The sequence below is a fragment of the Podarcis liolepis genome (genome assembly GCF_965112155.1).
Source record: "Podarcis liolepis genome assembly, chromosome: 5".
Lineage (NCBI taxonomy): Eukaryota > Metazoa > Chordata > Lepidosauria > Squamata > Lacertidae > Podarcis > Podarcis liolepis.
The window spans coordinates 5,410,810-5,427,845 of NC_139556.1; the positions used below are offsets into that span (position 1 = coordinate 5,410,810).

The 17,036-nt window shown below is 41.1% G+C and overlaps 1 protein-coding gene across 7 annotated transcripts in view; it reads left to right on the plus strand.

Moving 5' to 3' along the window:
- Positions 1-6,207, plus strand: part of LOC310706996 (lactosylceramide 4-alpha-galactosyltransferase-like) — a 60,699-nt gene extending 54,492 nt beyond the window's left edge. For all 7 annotated transcript variants that reach the window (XM_083503534.1, XM_083503533.1, XM_083503532.1 and 4 more), the window contains one exon: positions 1,579-6,207. In XM_083503534.1, coding sequence (XP_083359660.1) covers positions 1,626-2,687 — 1,062 coding nt within the window. In that variant the 5' untranslated portion in view covers positions 1,579-1,625 and the 3' untranslated portion in view covers positions 2,688-6,207. The remainder of the gene's footprint in view (positions 1-1,578) is intronic.
- Positions 6,208-17,036: the final 10,829 nt, after the last annotated feature.

Consider the following 17,036-nt stretch of genomic DNA (forward strand, 5'->3'; position numbering starts at 1 on the left):
CCAGATACTGGGTGGTACTGTTTGTCTTGGGAGATGATGGGGGGCTGTGCCTTGGGGGGATATCACAGTGGCAGATAAAGCTGCTGCTAAAAGAATCGAGTCAGGGGTCAATGGAACTATTGGCAACCCTATGCCCAACTGCAGAGAGTCATACTAAAAACTATTTTAATAATCCTTCCCTGCCCCCGAGAAACAAGTGGGTTGGAAACGGCTTTGAAGCAGAAAATGGAGCTAGTCTGGGGTTAGGAAAAATGATTAAAAAATACCTTACTATTCTGCAAGGGAAACTAAGACCATTATTACCGGTACTCCTGATAAGAATTTTGGCAGCACTCCCTGTACAGTTTTTACTAGCAACTACATGCTTTCTCACTATTGTTCGCTGCCTCTGCTGATTACCCTTGACCCTAAACGAGATTTCTTCAGAAATGCTTGGAACGTAGTTTTCAAATTGTTCTTTTTCCACACCAGGTAGCTTTCAGGAGAAGCTGGCAGGATAGGGTAGAGTTGCAGAATTTTGCTACGGTTTTCCTGAACGGGGTTTACCAGAAAAGTGCTGGATCTGGGCAGGGAGGTCAGGGCTGCACAGACACATTGGCAGAGGCTCCTGCTGGTGTTTCCACTCAGCCCTGACCTCCCTGCCCCGCCCCAGTGCTGCCCAGGTTAAAAAAAAAAAAAGGGAAGGGATCCCTGACAGTTAAGTCCAGTCGTGGATGACTCTGGGGTTGCGCGCTTATCTCGCTTTAATGGCCGAGGGAGCCGACATTTGTCCACAGACAGTTTTTTTGTATTGTTGAGTTCAGCCCCAGTCAGCATGACTAGTGATGAGAGATTATGGGAATCAATGATCTATTGATTGCCTATAATCTTTGAGAATCCTTGGAGAACAGGTGAAGCCCCTGAAGACTGGAGGTGGGCAAACGTTGTCTCCAAAATCTCCAAAAAGTTGAAAAAGAAGACCCAGGTAACTACTAACCGGTGAGCTTGACATTGATTCCAGGAAAGGTCCTATAAGAGTAATAGTGAGCACTTAGAAAAGGATGCTGTGATTATCAGGACCCAGCATGGGTTTCTCAAAAACAAGCCATGCCAGATGAATCTCTTTTCTTTTTTTATTGAGTTACAATCTTGGTGGATCAGGGGAATGCTGTGGATATAGTGTATTTTGATTTCAGTAAAGTTTTTGACAGAGTCCCCCATGATATTCTTGTGAGGAAGCTGGTAAAATGTGGGCTCTATGACTGTTAGGTGGATTTGTAGCTGGTTGACTGATCGAACAAAGAGTACTCATGAATGGTTCTTCGTCTTCCTGGGGCAAAGTGTCAGGTGAGGTGCTTCAGGGTTCTGTCCTGGGCCTGTTGTTGTCCAACATCATTATCCAACTTGGATGAAGGAAATGAGGGTATGCTCATCAAATTTGCAGATGGCACCAAACTGGGAGGGGTAGCTAATTTTCGGGGGGGGGGATCACCTCAGTTGTAATCATGATCAGCAATTTATGTTGCCACTTTGTATTTATTTCACTCCTTATTTATTAATCAAGTTATTAATTCATTTGGTTTGTTTGTTTGCTTGCAGCTCATTTTGGTTTTCCTTCAAGTTCAAAACTCTGTAGTGAGTAGACGATGTGGAAAGTGCCTACCTGCATACTGAAATTAATCAAGTTGACTTCAAACTACAAACTCTGGGCTGTGTGCATCATCATCTTTAAGTTCATGTCCTTCATCTGTATCATGTTCTACTGGAGAATCACCCAGGATGCCCAAGACAAGAGACAGCACTACAGTTTGCCTACAGAGGTTAAGTGTCCTCCTCTTCCCACTCCTTCATCCAGATGGCCTCCTTCATCACACAAAGACATATACTTTGTAGAAACATCGGAACGAATGAATCCAAACTTCCTGTTTATGTGTTCTGTTGAATCAGCAGCCAGGGTTCACCCTGAGTCCAGAATCATTGTTCTTATGAAGGGTTTAGCAAGCTACAATAAGACTTTGCCCAAACATGTGGCCTTCTCCTTGCTTAGCTGTTTCCCCAACATTGAATTCAAACATTTGGACTTGATTAACCTTTTCTCTAACACCCCCCTCGCTGGCTGGTACTCAGTGGCTCAGCAGAGGTGGGAGCCATATTTCTTGCCCATCCTTTCTGATGCATGCCGAATCGCCATCATGTGGAAACTTGGTGGCATCTATTTAGACACAGACTTCATAGTCCTCAAGAACTTAAATAACCTCACCAATGTGCTTGGTACGCAGTCCAAATATGTACTTAATGGTGCCTTTCTCTCGTTTGAGCCCAAACACAAGTTTATAGAGCTTTGCATGCAGGACTTTGTGGTGGACTACAACCGCTGGATCTGGGGGCACCAGGGCCCACAGCTCCTGACACGCATTTTTAAGAGGTGGTGCTCTATCCATAGCCTCCAAAGCAGCAAAAGCTGTAAGGGTGTTACTGCTGTCCCACGAGATGCCTTTTATCCCATTCGCTGGCAGGATTGGAGGAAGTATTTTGAAGTAATTAATGCTTCAGAACTTCCTATACTGTTTAGAAACACCTATGCAGTGCATGTCTGGAATAAGAAAAGTCAAGGGACACAACTTGCGATCACCTCTAAAACCTTGCTAGCTCAGCTGCAATCTCACTATTGTCCTTCCACATACAGGCTCATGAAGATCTCATTCTGAAGGGGCAGGGCCTAGCAACAGCCTGCTGTTGATACAAACGCAAATCAGCCAAGCTGTTCAGCCCTGGCAGGTAATCACCATTGTCTATCACTATTTGACAATGGTAGCCCCACGGAGCAGTAGAGTTGCTGGCTCAACATTTCAAAGAGCAGCTGAATGGCTGTGAGTTCCAGCAGGCTTGGGAGTTCAGAAAAGAATACAGTGGTACCTCAGGTTAAGTTCTTAATTGGTTCCGGAAGTGCGTTCTTAACCTGAAGCGGACTTTCCCATTGAAAGCAATGGAAAGTGGATTGATCCGTTCCAGATGATGAAAAACACCCCCGAAAACAGCAATTTAACACGAATTTAACACGAAAACTCACTTCCGGGTTAATATCATTCATAACCCGAAAAAACGTAACTCAAAGTGTTTGTAACCTGAGGTACCACTGTACTTTTATGATGGCCAAGTAAGATATATGCAAACTTTTGAGTTGGGACTCTTCCTTATTCTGACCGTAAAAGAAACATGCATATTTTCTAAAAAGAAGGGCTAGGTGCCAGCAGAATATGACACTGAAACCATGACTGCAGGCTTTTGCAATTTAAAGATGGGAATAGATTCAGGCTGGAACTACATGTGCATTGCATACATTTTCATGATCGCGTCTGAACCTTTCGTACCTCAGTTAAGGTGCCTTGCCTCACTGAAATTTGCATTTACATTTACTTGGCTTGATATGTGAAGCTGCTCAACTCGTAATGCTCAGCTACATTATGAAGTTAGCAGAACTTTCTTTGCATTTTTTTCACCGATGCTCAACATTTAAACAAAGCACCCCTTTTACTCCTTGGTGCCTTGAATGCTTCTGTCTTCAGCATGCTCAGCAGAGGCACAGCACATGCCAGATGTTTGTACTAAGAAGAACTCCAGTTCCCTGCAAAACTAGCTTTCTCAGGATTCCTGGAGAGGAGATGCTGCTGCCTGGAGCAAAGTTTAAGATTCCAGGAAAGGAAGGAGACACTAAGAAGGGCATCTCAGAGAGACTTCTAATGAGACATCTCCAACTCCACTGCTGCCACATAAGTGGGAAGCAAAGAGAACATTGGAGTGGGGAGTGGCACAAGGTTCGAATTTTGGAACTGAGTTTTCCCCTCCTTAAAACTATTTTTCTGAAAAAGCTTGGTTTGCACAGGACAATTCTGAATAGAGCAAGAGGCATCCACTCATAAGTACCTACCACCATACACATGTCATACCTGTTCATTCTTCAAATGCCATCAGACTCCCTTCTATTAGTGCACGAGGTAGCATTTTCTCAGATGGCGGGACAGGCTTCTCTGTGGTATATGTATCACTCATCTCATGTATTGAGCCTCTGGGTCAGAAGCGACTAACCTTTTTCAAGCTGGGTTTCCGGCCCTGCCTGCCTTAATGGAGCCAGCCCCCACAATAGCGGGGGATTGTTGGTGAATAAAAAACAAGGATGATAGAGGACAAATTATCATTGCAGATTCCCCCCATGGATGGGCGGGGGGGGGGGCTTCACTCGCATTTCATCTCGGTACCTGACTCTTGCTTCAGCATGGAATGCGGGAGACATGGAGGCGCTGAGTGCAAAAGCACTTTGTCTGCTGAAAACCCTCCTACGCTGCCATTAAGAAGCAGAGGTTGTCTATTTGACTGGATCCTTAATTGGCTTTCAATTACCAGTGTGTGGTGGAAAAGGCTTGCAACAACATACTGCTGAATATACAGGCTACATGGATCAAAGGTTTGAATTGAGATAAGCTTTTCTTTGGCCTGAGAGTCGGTGGGGGAGAGGAAAACCCATGGTTTGTTTATTCTAAGCTTCTTTTATGTATTTATGATTCAGCAACCCTCTCTGGAATATAAGATAAAAAGATATTTACAAGTGAGGAAGGGACGTTGGAGTAAGATTCATATTAACAAGCAAAAATGGAAACTGTGTGTGATATGAAATGAAGAAAGGATGGGGAGGGGAAGCTCAAGTATGACTGTGTTGGAAAGACAGAGAAATTCCCCTCACTTCCATTTAAAAACAACAGAGAAGAAAAAAGAGATTGAGATTTGTATGTGTTACTGATGGAATGTAATAAAGTTTAATTAGACCATAAATCTCTTGCTGGAAAGAAAAGAATTTTGGGACTGTGATAAGAACGCTGCAGAGATTCTGGGAGTTGGAAAGGAGTATTAAATTTTCAGCACATTCAAAAACTGCCCACCTTTTCCTAGGCTTAGGGGGAAATGGCGGAATTCTGTGACATGTTTTACTAGTGAGACAGATTGTTTTCTAGCAACCTGTCACCTGTTCCGAGACATCGAAGCAAGGGCCGGAGAGATAAGACTTCTGAGAAACAGTTCTACCTGAAGCCACGATGGGAGAAAACAACAGCTGGGAAGTAAAAGAGACAACACCATATGGACAGAAGAAATCTCCATGGATGTAACAGTTTTTACACGCAGGGCAGAATAAAGATAATGGTTTGAGTTCGTCACTTGAAATTTTATAAATTTTTATATTGTAACAATAATTAATTATGTAGCTGTTGACTAAGGGATTATTATAACTCAAATGTAACTGATATTAATTAAGATTATGGAACGCAGTGATATAAGATCGAAAATGCACCCAAACCATCATGTGGGGAGCCACTTTAACTAAAATGTATTAATTGGAAGTTGATTGGCACTTTGATAATTGTATAATTTGGGAATTAATTGTTATTGTTATAATTTGGCTATTATTGGGGGCATATTGGAAAACTAACTTAAAAAGTTTTTTTTTAAAAAAAAGATACATTTTTTTTTCAAGCTGAGGACCACACATGGGCTTATGATCAACTGTTCCTGGGCCACATGTCAAACTGGCTGTGGCTGAGAGGCAAAAGTGGGTGTCACCAAAGCTTAGAAGTGCCCATGGTGAAAACTGCAAATTTTGGAAGGGTCATGGCAAAGATAGGTTCACACACAAAAAATGGCATTGCTGAAGAGAACCTAGTATAGGAGAAGCCATTAAAATATTTTAAAAATAAAAAATATACATTTACTTACCTAATTAATTATTTTGGATGACAAGTTTTGGCTGTGGCTGCGGGGGTAGAACCATATCTTTTGGAGGGTTGACATGACTTGTGGACCATGGTTAGTTTCTCCTGCTCTAGGCAATGTCAGAAACTTGGATGCAATCCCGGAATGACATGAGGGTGGCAATCTCACAGCGAGTACCATTTTCTGATTTTTGTATATGCATAGCTGTCAAGCGTCCCTTCTTTGGCGGGACAGTCCCTTATTCCAGCGCCATCTCCCGCTGCTGTCCCTTATTGATTATGTCCCTTAAATAAGCTACTGAAGGTAATGGGGCCCTTTCTATGTCCAGCTGTCCTTTGTCAACAACAAATTGTTGCTGTTTTTTGTGTTGAATATATGCTATATGGTAATTTATGGACCTTATAGGTATCTAAAGCCATTTGCATGCAACAAAATATGTATTTTATCAAAGTAATTGTTGATCCCTTATTTTGGCTGCTGATCCCTTATTTTCGAGGCTGCTCGTCCCTTATTTTCAAATCTGTAAGTTGACAGCTATGTGTATATGTAATTCCCCTTTCTGTATTACTTGTGTACACTGCCATTTCCTCCATGCCCCCCTCTGCAATTTCTGATGGAAAAGGCATGGTCAAGGGAAAGCCTTCTGAGTTTAAGCAATGCCATGGTGAAGAAGAGAAGGAAGTATTCCTGTTGTTGCATGATGGTTGCATGCATTTTGAAGAAAGAAGCAACAGGCCAGTGCAAAGTTACAACATTTCCCCAAATGCATCTGTCGAAAAAGGCAAGACTTTGCCTCAAGCGTTTCAGTTTTACTGGAGACTTGAGAAAGGGAGAAGAGAATAAAAACGAGTGCCATGGTTGTGGAAAAGGAGGAAGAACTGGATTAGTGGCCGTTGCCTGTTATAACAATCAAAGAGACATTTCCTTATATCAATAAGTTAAAATGTCAGGAAGCCATTCCCTAATGCTTACAACTCTATTTAAGGGGGAAAGAAAGAAAAGCAACAGGCAAATAAATGCTCTTCAGATGGAATGTACTTGTTCACAGCTGACACCAAAAAGTAGGTAGGTTCGATTACAAATGTAAATGCATTGCAGTGTTGTAAACAAAAACTGCTCCTTTTCCCTTATGGGGCACCCAAGAGCCCATATAGAGACCTTCTGGTTTTTTTAAAAAATAAATTTTTTATTAGTTTTTCACAATTTATATAAACACAGACAATACAGACATACAAACACAAAAACAAACATGTATAGTTTCATATCCTTTTTTTCTTAAAACTTATTTCAGCGACCTCCCCATACCTCCCCTTTCTGCATTCCAATTCCTAAATTTATTCCAGCAAATCCTCCCCCTTAATTTTATCTAATTGTCTAATTATTTCCTTTTCTTTCCTTCTACTTAATCTTTACAGCTGTAATCCACTTACTTTTTATACCCATAACATTTTAGCACTCATTAATTTTACAGTATTTCTTAAGATAAATTTTAAATTTCTTCCAATCTTCTTCCGCCGTCTCTTTCCCCTGGTCTCGGATTCTGCCAGTCATCTCAGCCAAAGCCATATAGTCCGTCACCTTCATCTACCATTCTTCCAGAGTGGGTAAGTCTTCTGTCTTCCAATACTTTGCGATGACTATTCTTGCTGCCGTTGTAGCGTACATGAAAAATGTTCTATCTTTCTTTAACACCAATTGGCCGACAATTCCCAGGAGAAAGGCTTCTGGTTTCTTAGGGAAAGTACATTTAAGTACCTTTTTCATTTCATTATATATCATTTCCCAGAAGGCCTTAATCTTTGGGCATGTCCACCAAAGGTGAAAAAAAGTACCTTCAGTTTCTTTACATATCCAACATTTATTATCAGACAAGTGGTAAATTTTGGCAAGCTTGACTGGGGTCATGTACCACCTATAAATCATTTTCATAATATTTTCCTTTAAGGCATTACATGCCGTAAATTTCATACCGGTGGTCCACAACTGTTCCCAGTCAGCAAACATAATGTTATGACCAATATCCTGTGCCCACTTTATCATAGCTGATTTCACTGCTTCATCTTGTGTATTCCATTTCAACAGCAAGTTATACATTCTTGACAAGTTCTTAGTGTTGGGTTCTAGCAGTTCTGTTTCTAATTTGGATTTCTCCACCTGGAAGCCAATTTTCCTGTCTTGTTTGTAAACCTCCATTATTTGATAATAATGAAGCCAATCTCGCACTTTATCTTTCAATTTCTCAAAACTCTGTAATTTCAGTTTGTCTCCCTCCTGTTCCAAAATTTCCCAATATTTTGGCCATTTGGCCTCCATATTGAGCTTTTTCACAGTTTTTGCCTCCATTGGCGACAACCATCTTGGGGTTTTATTTTCCAACAAATCTTTATATCTAATCCAAACCTTATATAGTGCTTTCCTAACGATATGATTTTTAAAAGCCTTATGCGCTTTAACCTTGTCATACCATAGATATGCATGCCATCCAAATACATTGTTAAATCCTTCCAAATCCAAAATATCTGTATTCTCGAGGAGCAGCCAATCTTTCATCCAGCAAAAAGCTGCTGATTCATAATAAAGTTTAAAGTCCGGCAGGGCAAATCCCCCTCTTTCTTTTGCATCTGTTAAAATTTTAAATTTTATTCTGGGTTTTTTGCCCTGCCAGACAAATTTCGAAATGTCTTTCTGCCACCTCTTGAAACAGTCCATCTTGTCCACAATTTGCAATGCTTGAAATAAAAATAGCATTCTAGGCAATACATTCATCTTAATAACAGCAATTCAGCCTAACAAGGAAAGCTTCAAATTTGACCATATTTCTAGATCTTTTTTAACTTCTGTCCAGCATTTCTCATAATTGTCTTTAAATAAATTCACATTCTTAGATGTCATGTTAATCCCCAAGTATTTCACTTTCTTAACCACAGTCAAACCTGTTTCATTCTGGAACCTCTCCCTTTCTATACCTGATAAATTTTTCTCCAATACCTTAGTTTTTTGTTTGTTCAGTTTAAACCCTGCAACTTGACCAAATTCTTGGATTAATTCTAAAACTCTTTTCGTACTAGTGTCTGGCTCTTGTAAAGTAAGTACCAAGTCATCTGCAAATGCCCTCAATTTGTACTGTTTAGCTCCGACCTGTACCCCTTTAACCAGCTGGTCTCTTCTGATCATATTTAGCAAAACCTCCAGGACTGATATAAATAGCAATGGGGAAATTGGGCACCCCTGTCGTGTCCCTTTTTCTATTTTAAATTCTTCCATTACCACATTATTTACAATTAACTTCGCCTTCTGTTCAGAATAAATTGCACCCATACCATTCTCAAATCCTTGGCCTACCCCCATCCCATGTAGATTCTTCTTCATGAAACTCCAAGAAATGTTATCAAAAGCTTTCTCCGCATCCACAAATATCATTACTGCCTTAGTGTTTATATTCACCTCTAGTAATTCCAAAATGTCTATTATATTCCTCACGTTGTCTGACAAATGTCTTCCTGGGAGAAAGCCTGCTTGGTCCTTATGAATCTCCTCCATCAATACTTTTTTCAATCTTTTTGCCAAAATGTCTGCAAAAATTTTGTAATCCACATTGAGTAGCGATATAGGGCGGTAGTTCTTTAGTTGAGTCTTTTCAGTCTCAGTTTTCGGTATGAGTGTAATGTAAGCTTCTTTCCACGATTCCGGTGCTTTTTCCCCCTCCAAAATTTCATTACAGACTTCCTTCAAAGGTTGTAATAGCCACTCCTTCAAAGCTTTATAATATCTGGAAATCAACCCATCCGGTCCTGGAGATTTGCCCTGTTGCATATTTTGAATGGCATCTTCTATCTCCTGATCAGTTATTTTCTGGTTTAAAGTTATTTTACTTTGCAGAGAAATTTTTTGTAATCCATGTTTCTTAAGAAAATCGTCTATGTCTTTTTCTTTCTCCGGCCCTTGTGAATATAGTTTTTTAAAATAACTCTGAAAACAGTTTCTAATCTCATTTGGCTTATAGATGTTCCTTCCTTCAACTTCTAAATTTGTAACCGTATTTAATTTTTGTCTTTTCTTCAATTGCCAGGCCAGAGGTTTACCACATTTGTCTGCAGATTCAAATGTCTTTTGTCTCATTTGTTTAATTTTCCATTCTATTTCTTGGTTCATCAATTCCATATATTGTGTCTGATAGAACTTAATCTCTCTCAAGATCTCTTGGGACTTTGGTTTAGATCTTCATTTCTTTTCTCCTTCTTTTATCTTGTCCATCATCATATCCTTTTTCTCATTTTGACTTCTCTTCCTTATTGCATTTTGTTGTATCAAAAATCCTCGCATAACAGCTTTACTTGCGTCCCATATTACTCTCTTTTCGACCTCTGTTTTCAAGTTTATTTCAAAATAGTCTCTCAGTGTTTTTTGGGCCTTTCTGTAAACCTCCTCATCTCTGAATAAGGTGTCATTCATCCTCCATCTGAAAGAGCCAGCTGTTGTTAGTTTCATCTCCATCTTCACCGCATTATGGTCGGAGCACGTTTTTGGGCAGATTTCCACTTTCTTAATTCTCGGTGCCATTCCACTAGTAACCCAAATTTGGTCAATTCTAGTCCATGTCATTTTTGCTTCAGAAAAGAAAGTTCCCTCTCTCTCGAGAGGGTTCTTTATTCTCCAAATGTCAATCAAGTCCATATTTTCAGTCATTTCAAAGAAGGTCTTTGGTAGTCTTCCATCTTTAGAGACTACCTGTCTTTGTGCCTTGTCCATATTTGTAGATACTACTCCATTCATGTCTCCCATCAAAATTAAGTTGTAATCCAAATAGTCCAGTAAAATCTCATGCAACTTCTTAAAGAATTCTGACTTCCCTTCATTTGGTACATAAATTCCTAATATCAAAAATTTTTCTCCTTGAACTTGAATTTCAATTGCCAAAAATCTTCCTTGTTCATCCTTAAACATCAATTTCGGAGATAATTTTTCCTTTGCATAGATTACCACTCCTCTTTTCTTAACTTTATCAGATGAAATAAATTCCTGTCCTAATCTTTTATTGATGAGTAGTTTCCTATGCAGCCTTGTCACATGTGTTTCTTGTAAACAAATCAAGTCCAATTGCTCTTTTTTCAATATATGACAGACATTCCTCCTTTTTCAGGGAAGGTTCAGACCATTACAATTCCAGCTTAGAAGTTGCAGAGCCATGATGAGATTATTTACTCTTCCCTCCTACTGCCCCGAGTTGTTGTTCTTCTTCTGTCGGTAGGTTCAGTCCATATGATAGATTAGCTATGTCAGGTATTTCTTCTACTGATGAGCCTGGTTCCACTCCAGCCACTTCTTTCAAAAGGTCTTCTTCGTTATCTCGTAGAAATTGATCCTTGTCGCTCACTGATTTTATTCTTGTTTTCCTTCCCTTGTACTTAAAAGATAGGCCTTGAGGAAATTCCCACCTGAAGAGTATTCTGTTCTTTCTCAATAAGTCAACCAAATCTTTATAGTAAGTTCTTGCATCCAAAATATGCTTGGGTATATCCTTAAAAATTTCCACATAAGAATTTTCAATTTCCAGAGTTCTTTGGTAGTGCAGATTCAATATTTTATCTCTTTCTTCTTTCGATCCTAAGGTTATCAGACAGTCCCGGTTTCTTTCTATTTTGTCTTCTGCCCAATCTAAAAGCAGTCACAATCTTAAATTCTTCCTTCTCTAACTCCTGTTGCCAAAAGTCCGAAAATTCTTTTGTAAGAAAGTCCACCAGGTTATCCTTTTCACTTTCAGGCACTGCTCTTATTCTCAAATTTCTCTCCTTTCTTTGCAATTCGAGCATAGACAAAGCCAACTCATGATCTTCTAATTTTTTATAGACTGGTGGTATCTTTTCCTGGGTAGCAACTGCAATACCCTTTGCTTCCTCTGCGATCTTACGAGTTGTGGCTGATTCTTCTAGGAGCTTTTCAATAGATTGTGTGTTTGAGTTCACCTTCTTTCCCAGTTCATTAATGCTTTTTGTATTCAAATCTAATTTTGCTGAAACCTCAGCCAGTTGTTTACTGGATTCCGCACCTTGTTTTGTCAAAAATTCCAAGGACTCATTTATTTTACAAAGAGCTTGTGCCACAGCATCAGATGACATAGTTTTTGCTTTTGTTTGTCCAGCTGCAGCTGTTACTGTACTTGAAACTGAAGCCCTTCGCTGATGTGGAGTGACAGTCTTGTAATGTTTACCGGATCTAGTAGTTCTATCGTCATCCATAACACTCTCACACCAAGCCAAGGTCATTCCCACGCCTGTAGATTGTTTTCAAGTGGAGAGTTCCAATAACTTGGCCATAGAAGTCCAGTTTGTAACTGTTTCAACAAAGTCCTCTGGGGGGGGAAATCTCCAGAGTCTTTGCTACAAAATGTCTCCTCCAAAATATCCTCAATGTCCCGAAAAGGTCCACTGCAACAGTTCCCAAATTTATACTTAAGTCTTAATAGTCCAGTAATTTTGTATCTTTCCCAAAGTTAAATAAAGTGTCTATTCAAAGAAATTTTCTTTAGCAGAATGACAGTCCTCTATTCGGCTTCCCTATCAAGGCAATCCGTTCCAGGGGTTTAAAACGGCAGATAAATTTTCCCAAAAAGTTCCTTTTCATGCAGGTTTATAAAGTACACTTTCCTCCCCCCCTATTCCTGCAAATAGGAGGGGGGTTTCAGCTTTGATGTTACGTTTACTTGCCTTCTATATAATCCTTCTCCGATTGCAGCTTTACACTCTCTTTGCTTTTGATCTTTCTACAGGCAGACTTCCTTATTTTATGCCTCTCCCGTTTCCGGCCAAAATGTATAGAATAAATTTCAAATCCAAGTAGTTCTTTTAAGTCCTACTCACGGGTAGATATTTCCAATCCAAATTTCAGGAAGGAATCAGCGCTCTCCGACAATGGCGACGTGGCTTCGCTCCACGGGCTTGGGTGACGACTCTCAGCACCGCGCCACGCACCCGCTACCGTTCTGGAGCCTTTGAAAAGGCTCCTTCGCGGTTTTGTGGGGGCGCAAAGGTGCCCGCCGAGTCTCCTTGTTCACAGGCTTCCGCGCCTGTGATTTTTAAGGGTCCCCGCTTCGCCGTAGCGGCAGGACCTGAACTCGCGGAGCAGACTCCCTCCGGAGCTCGGAGGGAAATCCGCCATTGATCGCTGGCGCTGACCGGAATCTACACAACTTGCGATCACCTCTAAAACCTTGCTAGCTCAGCTGCAATCCCACTATTGTCCTTCCACATACAGGCTCATGAAGATCTCATTCTGAAGGGGCACATACAGGCTCATGAAGATCTCATTCTGAAGTTAGTCACGCACCGTCCCGACGCCACCTTCCCGCCCGCCCGCTACATTGTAAGGGGCATGTACGCTGGTCACTGCATTGAAACGGGGCATGTACGCTGGTCACTGTTTTGAAGGGGAGTGAAGAACACACACAACAAAAAAGGTAACTTGTTAATTTAACGTTTATTTCTATGAGGAGGAGTAATTCTAAGGGGTCAAACAAAGAAATAATAAAAAGGTGACAAAAAAGTTATTTTTATAATGACGAGTTTTGCGGCTCCCAGGTTTTTTTTCTTCGGAAACGGGTCCAAGTGGCTCTTTTTGTCTTAAAGGTTGCAGACCCCTGTTCTATAGAATAGGGCTATTCAAAACCACTGCATTTAAGGAAAGGAGTGTAGCCTCCCCTTTACTCAGTCAAGGCTTTCCCCCTCCACTCCTTTACCCCTAGTTTTACCCCTGCCTCAAGCGTTCTATTGTAATGTTGGCATCATTTTTGCTAATACTGCCTCGTGTCTAGAAGATACAGACTGGTTTCAGCTGCCTTTCATCCATGGTGGAGAACTGCTTGGAAGCTCAATAGCCCTTTCCAGAATCAAAGAGCCTGAAACTAAGAGAGAGTTGTAAACCTGGATGGGGGACACAGCCGTGTGGTTTTTTTTTAAATAAAAAAAACAGTCAAGAGATTTGGCCCAGATAGAAAAGGATGCCAACTGAATAATAGCTGCTTTGTGTGGCCTGACCTTGTACTGCACAGAAGCCAATGAGAGTTTTATCGAGGGCAGGACTTAACATCTCAGAACTTCTGCACATGAACCTACAACGTGGTCAGCTTTGTGGTTCACATCATCCCACAGCAAACACCTTGAGGATACCAGAGGGGTAACCGCGTTGTTAGCTGGCTGCAGCAAAACCAGCAAAGAATAAAAGCCTAGTAGTGGTTGTTACTGAGCATGAGCAAGGTTTGAATGCATGGCCAGCTGAATGTTAAACCTGTGCCTGCATAAAATGTTGTTTAACATTCTGCATGGGAGAAGAATTTCTGGGTGGAAACCATGCTGAATATTCTAAACCTGAAGACAGACCTGTTTGGTGAAGCTTTTTAAAGGTTTAACATTTTGCTGTTTTTATATATGCTGGAAGCTGCCCAGAGTGGCTGGGGCAACTCAGTCAGGCAGATGGGTGGGGTACATATAATAAATAATAATAATAATAATAAAACAACAACCGGCCATCCCCCCCTGCAAATGGCACTGCAGCAGAGATGGGGAAATGAACCACAGCAAAATGGTTTTTAAAAGAAAGAGAACATTAAGGGGATTGGGGGAAACATTCCAGCTCTCCTTTTGGTACAAAAATTCAGAGAAACAAGTGTGAGGGTTATTTGCTAAAAGCTGTTGTTCTCATTCTTTCCTTTTGAGTTTACAAGAAAAACAGTTTGGCTGGCTGGCGGCTTCTTTCCAAGCTGTTTGCAATCATTGCAGCAACTTTGGAAAAAGAGCAGATTTTTTGCATTTGACTTCTTTTATCATGCTTACTTTCTTCTGTACTTCATAAATACATAAAACTCCTCCAGAAAGTAGTCATTCTCTCCTACACATTTATTATTACCGTATTTTGTTAAAGTCCTTTCCATGGTTTATGGCAACAGGCAGGTACTCACTTTGGCTGGCCCAGGTGCTCAGGCTGGATATGAAAGCCATGTTGAGGGAATGACTCGCATTCATCACCTCTGCTCCAAACATGGGATCCCTCCTTTCAGGAGAGTGGCATGGAAGGTATTATTACAGCACTGTGGTTCAGGCAGGGGCAGATATTCTCACAGAAAAGTGAGAAGACTTTTTAATATCAGTGCTGTCATTTTTTAAAGTCATGCCTTCAAATTCTAATGTTTAGGTTAACAGTCACTACTGCCATTTCCAGACAAATTGCCTTTGAGAAATAGTATGTTGAGCCAATGAAAAATCTATCCATTTCCTTCTTTCAAATGTTTATGAGAAAGAAAATAATATTGTCTGTGGCCTTTTCTTTTTAATATGTGAAATATACTCAGAGTCGCAAAGTGATTTCATGCTCTTTATTCAGCTCATAGTGGTGAGGAGGAATGAATGAAAGTCCCCTCACAGTATCTGCTTTATATACATTATTTACACAATGGGCTGCACATGATTGGCTAATTCCAGAATTCTACTGTAAGCCAATCAGGTTGTGGATTCACTTCTATCTGGAGCAGGATTGGGCGGTTCCTGCCAACCAATCATACTGCTGCATTGTTCTAGGACCAATCAGACTGCTGCATTCTGAATCCTATTGTTCTAGGACTAATCAGACTGCTGCAATTTGGATCCTATTGTTCTAGGACCAATCAGACTGCTTCAGTTTGGATCCTATTCAACTCAGTACATAACAATATGCTTTAGAAAGTTTCTTTTCTGCTTGGGATCAAGAGATCTGGAAGCAACTGGTGCAGATTTCCATAACTTGTGACCCACTAAGTCAACAGCAGCCATGCTTGTAACTAAATAAACCCTGTTTTTGTTCCCGACAATACATGGCTGGAAAAGACAAAAGACACATCAAAATGATGCCTTTGTTTTGACTAGTCAGTGTTGCATATGAAAGCTTTTTTGTTGTGCCGATCACTTCCTCAGGATGGATTTTTTTTTAAAAAAAGAAGTTAAATGGAAAAAACAATCTACTCTTGCCAGTAGATTGAGGCTGCACACACACACAGCTATTTGGAGGACAAAAATGTAGTTTCCCAATCTGGAATCATCTACGCTCATCCTTGACACGCCACTTTCAATCTAGATTGGTTCTAGATCCTGCTGTCCTCAAGGGTGGGAGAAGTTACTTGATACACATTGATAACTCTTCCCTTTTCCTGTCTGAACATGCACCGGAAAAAAGTAAGTGGTCTGCCTCCACTGGTTCTAGAAATCGTGTCCTCATGACGGAGGGCACGTGTTTCCGGTGAGATCTCCAAGACTGACCTCACCGTTTTGGGGGGGAGCGATTGGATAGCCACAACAACCCGATTGGGTCCCTCGGTTGCTGGGAGAAGTCTGGCCAATGGGGTTGAGAGAATTTGCAGCCGGGGGACCTATTTATGCCGCTGCACGTAGCTTTGAGCTTCCTCTTAGCGCCTCGTTCACCACCCTCCCTATATTTAAGGTCTTGCTATGACCTTGCTATGCCGTCGTGGGTCGTCTGCTTTTGGGACAGGGGCCCGGTAGGAATTTTCCCATTTGGCGGATTGGCTGGTGCCACTTGGGTTTCGCCTGTCATGTAGCAAATCATCACAACTTGGAAAGGTTTGGCGGTTAGGCATTGGTTCAAGGTGGAGGGGAGGGGAGGTTGTCACACCCGCCCCTCCCAATGTGCGATCGGGTATTCCGTTAAAGGAATCCAGGCGCTCACCATGCTTCTGTCCAATCCCCTTCCAGGGGTTAGGGCATGGGTAGGTAGGCAAACTAAGGCCTGGGGGCTGGATCTGGCCCAATCGCCTTCTAAATCCAGCCCACAGTGTGTTTTTACATGATTAGAATGTGTCCTATTTAAAATGCATCTCTGGGTTATTTCTCTGGAGAAGAATCTTCCCACCTCCAAGTATTGCTGGGTTCAGCCCCAGTCAGCATGACTAGTGATGAGAGATTATGGGAATCAATGTGGGCTCTATGACTGTTAGGTGGATTTGTAGCTGGTTGACTGATCGAACAAAGAGTACTCATGAATGGTTCTTCGTCTTCCTGGGGCAAAGTGTCAGGTGAGGTGCTTCAGGGTTCTATCCTGGGCCTGTTGTTGTCCAACATCATTATCTAACTTGGATGAAGGAAATGAGGGTATGCTCATCAAATTTGCAGATGGCACCAAACTGGGAGGGGTAGCTAATTTTCGGGGGGGGGGGGATCACCTCAGTTGTAATCATGATCAGCAATTTATGTTGCCACTTTGTATTTATTTCACTCCTTATTTATTAATCAAGTTATTAATTCATTTGGTTTGTTTGT